At 40.0% G+C, this 13,266-nt stretch overlaps 1 protein-coding gene across 1 annotated transcript in view; it reads right to left on the bottom strand.

Annotated features, from left to right (window-relative positions):
- LOC120927973 overlaps positions 1-13,266 on the bottom strand; it is a 76,031-nt gene that overhangs the window by 19,126 nt on the left and 43,639 nt on the right. Inside the window, exon 5 of the mRNA XM_040339008.1 lies at positions 10,744-10,855. Within this exon, the coding sequence (XP_040194942.1) occupies positions 10,744-10,855 (112 nt within the window). The remainder of the gene's footprint in view (positions 1-10,743; positions 10,856-13,266) is intronic.

The raw sequence follows: 13,266 nt of genomic DNA, 5'->3' as shown, positions 1-13,266 counted from the left end.
AGAGGGAGATTTTAGAATGCACTTTGTAGGGGGCGTGGCCGGACGCTGATGGCAATGGACGCTTTCTGAGGGAGCTCCGTCCTAGCTGAACTGAATCCGAAGCCATCCGGTACCGAGGATCGGGAATTTAAACTTCTAACCCCTCCATCCTGACTCGGGGAATCTCCCTGCACAGCCCCATACCATTATTGTGCCTTTTGATGGTCTGCCGGCGGTGTAAATCAGTCCGTGACGGAGTTCAATTGCAGACGTCCTGCCGCCATCTTGGGGCCTACGAAGCCTTGATCACAGCCGTGCTCGAGTGAGGTAAAAACAGCAGAAATAGACACAATCATATTGTCATCCTCCTCATATGTGTAGCGATCTACGTGGTGACCCAGAGACATAAGCCTGAGTGGCGATTTGAAGCGGTTATTAGGTCCAGGAGCAGATCTTTAACCTGGAGACCCGCCGCCATTTTGGGGCCCAGTAAACATTATACCCCTCGATCTAAAGTACTGTGACAGCGGGCTAAACGAACACAGCTTCCGATCGTTATGTGGATTGAAAGCTAAAATTGTTGCTCGTTCATCACTGTGAACCGAGGCCTCCTCTCTATGCTGTGGCGTCATTGCCATTTTTGAGGCCTACGAGGCCTAAGACACCACCGAGCTCGAGTACGGATCATAGTATCCACTACACGGAGTCCAGTACAGGCGTCCGCTCGGGGATTACATGCAGTATTTACTCCTTTTGTCGGAGTCCCGCCGGCGGTTATAACTACAGGCTCGGGAGTTACACAAGTGGCTAGCTAGCCAGTGGAGGGACTATTAAAAAATATATATATATATATACACCCCGAATATACAGGTGAGAGACGTCCATTATATTAATCCCTGGGCCCTCTGAAAGCTATGATAACTTTCCTCATACGCAGCTGTTTTTTTTTTTTTCTCATTGCTTTGATATGAGATTAGAAGGCACAATCAAAAGCACTTCTGTGATGGAGGCTTAGAGGAGAAAGGCTCACCTCACCACTGGCCACTGTACTTTATCATCTCTAGTATGAAGGGAGATTGACCTGATAAACAAAAGTGACTGTCTTCTGAATGTTGTGGCTCTGTTTAAGATCCATTGTGATAAAGGCACATGTCTGGTAAATATTGTAAGAAAAAGGGAAAACAAAATTATAAACCTGCAGTTGTGACACAGAAACTTTCTAAAATGTCAGCAGTCCCTCAATCGTATGCACACGTTGCAGCAGAAGCGCCTATGTCAGACAAACAATCTAAATCCCCTGACATGCAACAGGCTTCACCTCAGGAATCACTAGCTAATGATTGCCCTGCTTCTTCTTCCCACTCACTGATGGAAAGGATAAAACCTGTGGAAATTAACCATATGTCACCTGTACTGGTTTCCTCATGTGATGCACTTCATAAAGCACCAAATAGCGAACAGGCTCTTGATGTTACATTTAATGTTTCTGAACTTTTTGCTAGAATATCTGAAATGCTGGACAGAGGCTTGGCACAAAATGCGGAAAGGATTACTGGAGAAATTAGAGCTGACTTTCAAAATCTGGGTAAAAGGATTGAGACTATTGAACATAATTTGGATGTTAATATTTCTAGAACGGATCAAAACGCTGATCACTTACAATACATGCAGGAACAGCTTGACATAGCACAGGATAGGATCCATGACCTTGAGAACAGATCTAGAAGGGCTAATTTCAGGATAAGAGGTCTGCCAGAATCTATCCTTGATATAAAATCTGCCGTGCAGGACATTATCAAAATTCTTTTGCCATCTGTCTCAGCACATAAGTTGGAATTGGACCGTGCACATAGGTCCCTAGGACCGATAAGAAAAGACGGCTTACCAAGAGATGTAATAGTAAAACCACATTATTACTCTACAAAGGAGGAAATAATAAAAAGCTCTCGCCAACTTGAACAACTACAATATCAAGGTATCACTGTTCAAATCTTTTCCGACATTTCCCCTCACACAATACAAAAGAGAAGAGTAGACATGTGCACAGCAAAAATTTTCGTTTATTTCTGTTTCGTTTCTGTTCGTTTATCGTGATTCGTAACGAGTCGTAATTTCGTAAGACGTTAGTTATCGTATTCGTACTCTTTAGTATTTTCGTAACACTCTTTTTTCCGTTTTCTGTTTTTTTCTGTTAGTTTATTTTTCGTTGAATCGAGATTCGTATTTTCGTTATATTTTGTATTCTGCCGCGTTCGTATTTTTAAAATGATTTTATTCGTTCCTTCGTTTTTACGTTAGTTTAATTTTCGTTGTTTTGTTATTCGTATTTATATTATATTTTCCATCATGCCGCATTCGTATTTTCGTAAAGAAATATATTTTCGTTGCTTTATGATCATTCGTATTTTCATGTCTAATTTCCTTTGATTGTAAAAACGTACTTTTGTAGATTTTATTGCATTCGTAATTCTGTTAGAATACATTTTACGTTTATTCGACACACTACTCGTCGTAATTTTGTAATTCGGATTTTACTGTGATTGACTTGACTGTCTTAGTTAGCACACACACCCTGTCTAGAATGAAGTCTGACGTAGAAGAAAACTAAAATATGTCAGATATTACAAATACAAATCTAGAAAGTAGATGCACTGCAGTCTAACACAGAAAAAGACACAATGAGCCAGGAGGTAATGAGAAAGAAGCTCATTGGGGGAAGGAACAAACCTCTTCAGAGGAAAGGGACAGCGCTCAGTGGCTATTGGTCAGAAATATTTCAGTACTAACGAAAGCTAATTTACATTATTTTGTATTTTCGTTGTTTTCATTTCAGTTTTCCGAAGATCCGTAATTTATTTTTCGTTAGTTTTTGATTTTCGTTTTTTAGTCTTTGTTCGGCATTTCGTTTTCTTTTCGGTCTTCGAATATTAGTAAGTTTGCATTTTCGTTCATTTTGTTTTTCGTAATTATTTTTTTTTTTTGGGTTCGGTATTTTCGTTGTTTCTATGTTTTCGTTTCTTTCTTCTTTCGTATCTTCGTTGTTTTCCATATTCGTTATTTTGAAAATATCGTTATTCGTTATTAATTGCGCTAAACCATTCGTTCATTCGTATGTTAACGAATCAACTAAAATAACGAAAAATGACGGAAAACGTATTCGTAACTTAAAAAATTGCACATGCCTAGAGAAGAGCAATGAAGCCTTTATTGTCGGCCCTCATGGGGAAAGATATAAGATATAAATGGGCATTTCCTTTTGCGCTTAAATTTTCTTACAAAGGCAACCACTACGCGGTTCGTAATTTTCAAGAAGGAGAACGATTACTGACGAGTCTGAACATAATATCTATGGAACCTGATATGGACACTACTCCTGCCCAACAGGGCTCTACCAAAAGACAAACTCCTATAAGCCCGACTTCTTCTGCTTGGAACAGGGTCAAACACAGGAAGGTTAAAGATAATATTACCTGAATGGATATTGTATTTCTTTATGAATGAGAAGCAATTTTTAAAATTTAAATTTTTTTTTTTATCTCTTATCTGGGGAGAGTTCAATTGTTTCAAAACCAATACTCGAATGTATTTCCATTGGTATAAGGAATGGAATACCCCCTTTTTTTTTCTCTCCTCTTTTTGACACTTAGTGGTGTCTCTGTACATATCCATATCTATACATCCGAATATGTGATATATGCATATGTATTTTTGGAGGACGGGGAACAAAAATTTTTTAAAAAAATTTCCCCCTTATATATATATTTTTTTTTTATTTCTCTTCTCACACATATTGCGAAAAGAGCACTTACTATCATTCCGTTTGGTGTTTGAAGTATTCCTGAGCTGAACCTTATATAATTGATTGTATTACCTTATGTTAATTTTTTGACAATGATAGTGGGTCAGTGGTGGGTCAATAGGCCTTAACTCACTCCTTAGATCAGTGTTTCTCAATTCCAGTCCTCAGGCCCCCCCAACAGGTCATGTTTTCAGGATTTCCATTATTTTGCACAGGTGATTTGATCAGTTTCACTGCCTTAGTAATCACCACAGCCTTTTCATCTGAGGGAAATACTGAAAACCTGACCTGTTGGGGGGGCCTGAGGACTGGAATTGAGAAACACTGCCTTAGATTGACGTTTGGTCGTCCTGGGATGTGAGTTCATAGCCCTCTCCATGGGCTATTCTAAAGTTGTTTTTTCGAATGAGGGAAGGAGGACTTCACCTTTCCCTCATTCAGAGCCTTTTTTTGGCTCTCTTTTATTTTATTTGTTTCTGATGAGTTTGTATTTCTCTTCTTTTTCTATGATTTTCTCTATCTTATCTGCTTTTCTTACCTTTTTAGCCTACCTGTCAAGATATGAATATATTGAGATGAGTTCACTACTGCAGTTATACGACCCATTCGCTGTAAGTTTTTCTTGTAACATTGAATCTAGAACCTCCAGTCTCAAGAAGGGCATATTGCTTAGATTCATTAATTTCATGAATCATGGCTGGAATAGCTAGTTCTCCCTCTCCCCTTCGTGTTATTTCTCATAACGCGCAGGGGTTGAATTCTCCGATCAAAAGGAGAAAAGCATTTCATTACTATAAGTCCATTCGTGTAGATGTAGTGTTACTACAGGAGACTCATTTTCCAAAGCGGTACACCCCCTCGTTTTTACATGAACATTTTCCAAAGTTTTACTTATCCAAAGCTGAAAATAAAACAAAGGGAGTAGCTATTTTGTTCTCCAAACACTGCAATTTTGACCTGTCTAAGGAGTATGTTGATCCTGACGGCAGGTTTGTTTTGGTCAAGGGCACCTTGGATGGGATGACATATACTTTTATTTCCTATTATGCCCCTAACAGAAGTCCTTTTTTTACCATATGATTGAGATCATAATTATGGGTGGTGACACCAATTTGGCCTTTGATTCTGGACTGGATAAGTCCAAACCATTAAAGGCTAAATCGATCGGACCAACTAAGGCCAGTACACAAGTTGCACGTCTGATTCACCAATCTGGATTGTCGGATATCTGGAGGGAATTGAATCCGACAGCAAAGGATTATACACACTACTCTAGTCCTCATCAATCATTTTCGTGTATTGATCATATATTACTATCTATTTATCATATCCCTAATGCTCTAAACTCGTCTATTGTAGATGTTCCATGGTCGGATCATTCCATAGTTATGTTGGCATTACAGAGACTGAACTCTTCTCAGAAGGTTTCTCATTGGACCCTTAACCAATCACTTTTAAATGACCCCAATATAGTTATGGAAGTTGAACAGGCCATTAAAGATTATTTTATTGATAATGATACAGACGGGATCTCTTCAGAAACCTTATGGGCTGCTCATAAGGCAACGATAAGAGGTAAACTAATATAGATAGCAGCCAGGCAAAAGAGAATAAAAAAAATGGAGATAGGAAGACTTGAAAAGGAATTTACTGATTTGAGTTTGCAGCATAAAACTGACCCTATTGGGTTTCCTAAATCCAATTTGGACGCTGCTAGAACTGCCCTGAACCTAGCGCTGACCGTTAAAGCGGATGAAGCTATTAAATGGTCAGGGACGAAATTTTATCGAATGAGGGATAGAATTGGTCCGATGCTAGCTAATAATCTTTCACCCAGATTTAGATCAAGGATCATTCCCAAGATTAAACTAGGTGATGGTTCTATTACTCTAAACCCCCAACGGGTAATGGAAGCTTTTCAACATTTTTATTCAAAGCTTTATCATTATGATGACAGCTGTGGTTCTAATAGAGTGTCAGAATTCCTTGAAAGCTTAGATCTACCAAGACTGTCGGATTAACATAAAACAGAAATGGAGGCTCCCATTCTAGTTGAGGAGATTATAGAGGTTATTAAGGGATTGAAGACTAATAAGGCCCCCGGCCCTGACGGCTTTTCATCTCCATACTACAAGAAGTTTTCGGTCCTTTTGGCACCCTTTCTCGCAAGGTTTTTTAATGGTTTGTAGGGAGGTAATTCAATAGGCAATGAACTTAATATGGCCTACATATCTGTGATCCCTAAGGCCCCTTTCACATTGAGGAGTTTTTCAGGCGGTAAAGCGCTAAAAATAGCGCTGCTATCCCGCCTGAAAAACTCCTGCACTGCAGACTCAATGTGAAAGCCCGAGGGCTTTCACATTGAGGCGATGCGCTGGCGGGAGACAAAAAAATCTCCTGTCAGCAGCATCTTTGGAGCGGTGAGAGGAGCGGCATGTATACCGCTCCTTCACCGCTCCTTCCCATTGAAAAGAATGGGAACCGCGGCAATACCGCCCGCAATGCGCCTCTATAGAGGCGCATTGCGGGCGGTATTAACTCTTTATCGGCCGCTAGCGGGGGTTAATACCGCACCGCTAGCGGCTGATACCCGCGGCAATTCCGGCGGTATAGCGCCGCTATTTTTAGCGGCGTTATACCGCCACCGCAGCTCCCGCCCCAGTCTGAAAGGGGCCTAAGCCTGACAAAGATCCCAGCCTAGTTGAAAATTATAGACCGATATCTTTAATTAACAATGACCTAAATTTTTTGACTAAAATAATGGCTAATAGACTTTCGTCCTTCATAGGCCAATATATACATAATGATCAGGTAGGTTTTATTCCTAATAGACAAGCTCCAGACCAGATCAGGAGGGCAGTGGACTTAATTTCAATATTACAATCTGGTTGGATAGGAAACAATAGACAGGAAGGCATGCTATTATCAATAGACCTCCAGAAGGCCTTTGATTCAGTGTCCTGGCCATTTATGTTTACAGTCTTAAGGTCGATGGGGATTTGGTCCTAGAATTTTAGGTCTTTTGACTGCTCTTTACTCTTCACCTGAGGCCAAGATCCGTCTACAGGGAATATATTCAGAGACTATTAAAATTAAAAGGGGTACTCGCCAGGGATGCCCTCTGTCTCCCCTGTTGTTCGCTGTCGTTATAGAGTCCTTAGCAATAGTAATCAGGAACGACCCAAAAACCAAGGGGGTTGAATGTACCCGGAAGGAACACAAATGCGCATTATTTGCGGATGATCTTTTATTATTCATTACCTCCCCAATTTCTTCTTTACCTGCTATATATTCTCTGTTGGATGAATTCTCTATAGTCTCAGGCCTTAGGCCCCATACACACGATAGAATTTATCCGCGAATACGGTCCAGCGGACCGTTTCCGCGGATAAATCCTCTCGTGGATTTCGGCGGATTTTCATGCGATGGTGTGTACACACCATCGCATTGAAATCCGCGCCGAAATCATCTGGCGATGACGTGTCGCGCCGTCGCCGCGATTATGACGCGGCGACGTGCGCGACGCTGTCATATAAGGAATTCCACGCATGCGTCAAATCATTATGACGCATGCAGGGGATCCCTTCGGACGGATGGATTCGGTGAGTCTGTACAGACCAGCGGATCCATCTGTTGGGATGGATTCCAGCAGATGGATATGTTGTGCATGTCAGCAAATATCCGATCTGCTGGAATCCATCCCAGGGGAGATTTATCCGCGGAAAAAGATCCGCTGGCGTGTACACACCATAGGATCTATCCGCTGAAACCCATTTGCTGGCATTTATCTGCGGATGGATTCTATGGTGTGTACGGGGCCTTAGAGTCAATATTACTAAATCCAGGGCCCTTAATGTGTCACTCCCTGAATCTATTGTTTCCCTCATTCAAAAATATTATACTTTTTGCTGGAATACATCGTCCATTAAATATTTAGGTCTTTTCCTGACCTCAAAATTCGAGGATCTTTATCAGGCCAATTACCCTCCCATGTATAAAAAACTTGAATCTGATCTAAATGAGTGGAGCTCACATAACATAGGCTGGATGGGAAGGATAAATTCCATTAAAATGACTCTTTTACCTAGGATTTTATACCTATTCCGTTCGCTCCCAATACCAATAAAGTCAAACCACTTGAAAACCTTTCAGAGTAAGCTTACCAAATTTGTTTGGAATAAGAAGCACCCACGTATTTCTTCACGCTCTCTTTTTAATCTACCTGAACAGGGTGGTTTTGGTCTTCCGAATTTATTGTGGTATTTCAAGGCTGCTAGATTGGCTCAACTTTCGGACGTTTACATCCAAAGTGATCGTCCTGGTTGGATAAGTTTGGAAGAGCAGGCTACTCCCTCTTAAGGCCCCGTACACACGATAGAATCCATCCGCTGAAAAATCTCAGCGGATCTGTTTCAGCGGATAGATTCTATGATGTGTACATTCCTGCGGATATTTATCCGCGGAAATTTCCCAATTCCAGCAGATAAAAATTTGTAGACATGTCTACAAATCTATCCGCTTGAATTGGCTCCCACGGATCGATTCGGTGGTCTGTACAGACTCACCGGATCGATCCGTCCGAAGGGATCCCCCGCATGCGTCGTAATGATTCGACGCATGCGTGGAATTCCTTTTATGACATCGTCGCGCACGTCGCCGCGTCATCATCGCGGCGACGGCGCGAAAACGTCATCGCGAGGGGATTTCGGCGCGGATTTCGATCCGATGGTGAGTACACTTCCAAATCCGTGGAAATCCTCGAGAGGATTTATCCGCGGATACGGTCCGGTGGACCGTATCCGCGGATAAATCCTCTCGTGTGTACTAGGCCTTACTCGTTGGAAGATTTATTATGGATTACTCCCAAAAGTAGACCTCCTATTATGTCACCGACTCTGTCTCAAGCCATGGTACTGTGGGATTCACTTAGAAAAAATCCTTCTTTGGTCTCCAAAGGTCACCCATTGGCTAATATATTCAGAGACCCTACTTTTGCCTCGGAAGTAAAAGGGGAATCCTTTCAATGGTGGCGCGACAAGGGGGTGTACCGCATTGGACGTTTCTTCTCACATTCAGGTCCTCTTTCCGAAAAATATTTTACGGATAATCTGGACCTCCCATCCTCTGAAAAAACGAAATTTTCTCGAATCTTTAGTTTTACTAAGAAGCTTTGGTTAGATAAGACCGTGTCGGGCTATATGACGGATTATGAGGTTAAATGTGACCAAGCCTTGGGAAGGAGGGGAGGAATTTCTATAATATATAAATCGCTTGCTGCTAATGAACAAAAATTACCTCATATGATTGCTTGGGAAAGGGATCTTCAGGTTGAATGGGATTTGAAAGAATGGTACTCTAATTTTGATAGATCCGTGAAAGGGATTACCAATGTTTCACTTATAGAAGCTAATCTGAAGATCTTTACTAGATGGTACTTGGTACCCTTGAAGCTAGCCACTATTTACCCCTCTCTGTCGCCTCTATGTTTTAGAGGATGTCAGGGAGTTGGTTCTATGATTCATATATGATGGAAATGCCCAAAAATACGCAGATACTGGAATAGGGTATTTCATATTATAAGACGTATAACTGGTTGTAATATACACCAATCTCCAGCTATTGCTTTGCTGAATGGACTAGTACCGCATGCTCATAAGTCTACAAGAAGATTGATATTATTTATCCTAGTGGGAGCAAGGATTTCGATAGCTGCTGCTTGGAAAAAAACGACGGTTTCGATATCATATATGAAAAGGAAAGTGACTTGTATAATGGAGAATGAAAAACGGTTGGGCTTGTTGTTAGATTCAGGTAACCAGTTTCATGAGATTTGGGAACCGTGGATGAAGTACTTGGGTATATTAAATTCAACGTAAATGTAATATGGTGATTCACCGTATTCTGTTGTATACACTTGGCAGGTAGGCTATCTACTCTTCTTCCTCTCTGATCTTTAGTCCTCATCTATTCTTCCTTTTTCTTTCTTCCTGTTCACCTCTTGGTTTGATTTCTTTAAATTTTCTTTTGTTTCTAATTTTTAGATAACATATGGTACTATCTATATGTGAATATGTTGTTAATGACTTGGTACTCTTCTTTATCATATACATTTTTTTTTATCCATTTGGATGCACTCTATGATCAATTTGGATAAACTGGAATTTCTGGATAATATCTTTTGACTCATGGATCCTGTGGAGAGTATATTGGAGGTGGATTCATTTCCTCAGACAATTTCTAGATATGGTTGTTTGACGATATTTTCTGGTGTCAAAATATTTTTTTAAATAATCCGGAAATATCAGTTTGACAAAGTTTATGGTTGTTTATTCAATCTTTATCTTTTCATTTTATCCCTTCCAATTCTCAATATGAAAATATTTTGGCAATGGGGGATGAAATGAATTAATGGGAAACTATACATTGATTGAAACGACTCGACTCTAATGTGTTTGAAGGATTAGGGGTGGGAGGTATAGAATTTAATTATTATTAAGAGGTCAAATGGTATTACTTATGATTTGACAAATACTATAGACTGCCATGACTTCGAATTATATTGGGTGATAGTTTGGAGTATATAGTATAAGTATAATTATTAGACCTCCAATGGATCGATTTACAAAAACAGGGGTTTGTTCCTTTAATTTTGTTTTTTATACCTCTGACTATAGAGTAAACCCTTCATTGGAACCTAAGTATTGTTAGAATGTAATGTACTATTAATATATGAATTTCTATATCACAATGTATTGATATTTATCTAATGTATAACATCTGATGTACCATCTACTTTTCATAATAAAATTAAACTTGATTGAAAAAAAAAAAAAAGAATGCACTTTGTTTTTAATGTAAGGTATTCACTGTCGGCAGACAGCAATCGCTTAGGGAGTAAGGAGTCTATGTGTTTGGCTTCCAGCCCTTTTACTGTGACCATGGCTATTAGTACCTATTTTACTTACCTTTTATGCTTCTTACAAATGAAAAATGCTGCTGTCGCCACTACTACTACTGCAGCAAGCAGTGGCCAGATCCATTTTCCAACAGCCTTCATCGCCATTTTGTCTGGATTGCCTAGAGAACAAATAATGGAAAAATAAGCGAAACCACAAAGATAACACACCAGAATCAGTATCCTAAAAAAAAGTGACAGTTATTTTCAGTCTAAGGCCGGGTTCACCCCGGTGAGCTCTGGTTTTGGGCATAGCATGATTGGTTGTGAGGTTTACCTGCAGTTTTAGGTGCGCTCCCATTAGCGTCTATTAGACCACGTATTTTCTGAAACCGCACCAAAAATGCGGCATGCAGGACTTTGATGCGCTTTCATGAAAATGCGCGGTTTAATCAAAGCCAATGGGAGCACACCTATAACCACGAGTAAACCGCACATACAATTACGCTGAGCCTAAAATGCAGCACACCATGAGTGAACCTGCTCTAATGAGAATTAAAATTATCCTTCACCTGATTCTCTAATCATTGGTCCCCCTGGACATTTTTTCTCTCTCCCCTCTGTGCCCTATCCCCTCTACTAGGTTTATGCTTGTTAATTCTCTGATATACCAACTTTAATAGAAGATGCTTTGAATGGTTGGGATTTTTGACCTTCGCACCAGATAAAGCCAAGAGAAGAAACTTGGCCCTGGTTTAGCCTAATTTATTCCCCCAGCTATTCTACAACACATTAACGTTGCATTTCTTTATAGGTTCATTCAATTCTATTCTATTCATAGATGACATAATAATATTTCAATCAACTTAATTTCTCACTTGTCATCAAATAGCTGCCATGAAGCTATGATTACATAATCTTATCCTACAATCCGATATGTTATCTATTTTTATTTACATTTATAAGAGTTACTTTCCTGAATGATTATGCCTTTTTCTATTATACTATTGTACATGTTCTGTTAATGGAATATCTATTTCTATTATATTATTGTATATGCTCTGTTAATGGAATTTTGTTGAGAATTATAAAATTCAATAAAATATTAAAACTGAGAATTGAAAATTACTGTCTCGTGGCTAAGCTAAAGATCCTTGTCCTTTTGCTAAAAGGATAGTACACCTTTTACAAAAATTTTATAAATGCATCCACATTAATAAAATAAAACATAAGAATTTATTATATTTTTGCATTAAAGCCTGAAGAGCATTGCAACAGCAACTAGTGTGTCAGTCTTGCATTATTTACATACCAGCCCCTGGCCTGCACAGAGGTAAGGAGCTTTTGTTATAGGGGTGTTAGAAGTAATCAATGGACTACAAGTGCTATTACGTCACCACATGTGTGCTCCATTGAGAGGACCCTTGCTGTGGCAGCAGATGGGACTTGTAGTCTCTCCATTCACAGACCGCTGTGAATGGATGATGTGGCTGTGTGGGTGGAGCGATGAACAGACATAGTAAACGTAAAAATTGACAGTACATTTTAGGCAGAAGCAGTAGGGACTCGATGGTGGGAGGTTGGGGAATGCAATGAGGTTTCATGACCTAAAAGGTCCCAAAGGTACGAGGCTTTAAAAAAGTATTCAAATCCCTTGAAATTTTCCACATTTTGTCACGCTACAATCAAAAACGTAAATGTATTGGCATTTTATGTAATGGACCAACACAAAGTGGCACATAATAGTGAAGTGGAAGGAAAATGATAAATGATTTTCAATTTTTTTTACAAATAAATGTGAACAGTGTGGGGTACATCTGAATAGCACCCCCCAGAGTCAATACTTTGTAGAACCACCTTTCCCTGTAATTACAGCTGCAAGTCTTTTTGGGGGATGTCTCTACCAGTTTTGCACATCTACAGAGGGACATTTCTGCCCATTCTTCTTTTCAAAATATCTCAAGCTCTGTCAGATTGGATGGAGAGCGTCTGTGAACAGCAATTTTCAAGTCTACAGTGTCAGTTGGATTTAGGTCTGGACTTTGGACCATTCCAACACATGAATATGCTTTGATCTAAACCATTCCATTGTAGCTCTGGCTGTATGTTTCGGGTCGTTGTCCTGCTGGAAGGTGAACCTCCTCCCCAGTCTCAAGTCTTTTTCAGACTCTAAGGCCTTGTACACACGATCAATCCAAACTGATGAAAACGGACTGATGGTCTGATGGACTGATGTGCGTACACACCATCAGTTCAAAAACCGATCGAGTCCAACCCGGGTGACGTAAAACACAACGACGTGCTGAAAAAAACGAAGTTCAATGCTTCCAAGCATGCGTCGACTTGATTCTGAGCATGCGTGGGTTTTGAACCAATGCTTTTGCGTACTAACATTCGGTTTTGATAGAGGAGATAGAGGAGATAGACTCAGTCTACCAACGCAGCAAGCCAAACCACCGCAGACATATCTTTGCCTGCATTTCCACAACCTGACAGGATTACTAATTATGTTTATGCACCTTATTCCAATTTTTCTTGGAAGTGTTCAATCTCATTGTGGATACATTGTTATATTTTATGTATAATTCCTGTC

Source organism: Rana temporaria, chromosome 2, assembly GCF_905171775.1.
Source record: "Rana temporaria chromosome 2, aRanTem1.1, whole genome shotgun sequence".
NCBI lineage: Eukaryota > Metazoa > Chordata > Amphibia > Anura > Ranidae > Rana > Rana temporaria.
This window is presented reverse-complemented; position numbering and strand designations above follow the sequence as displayed.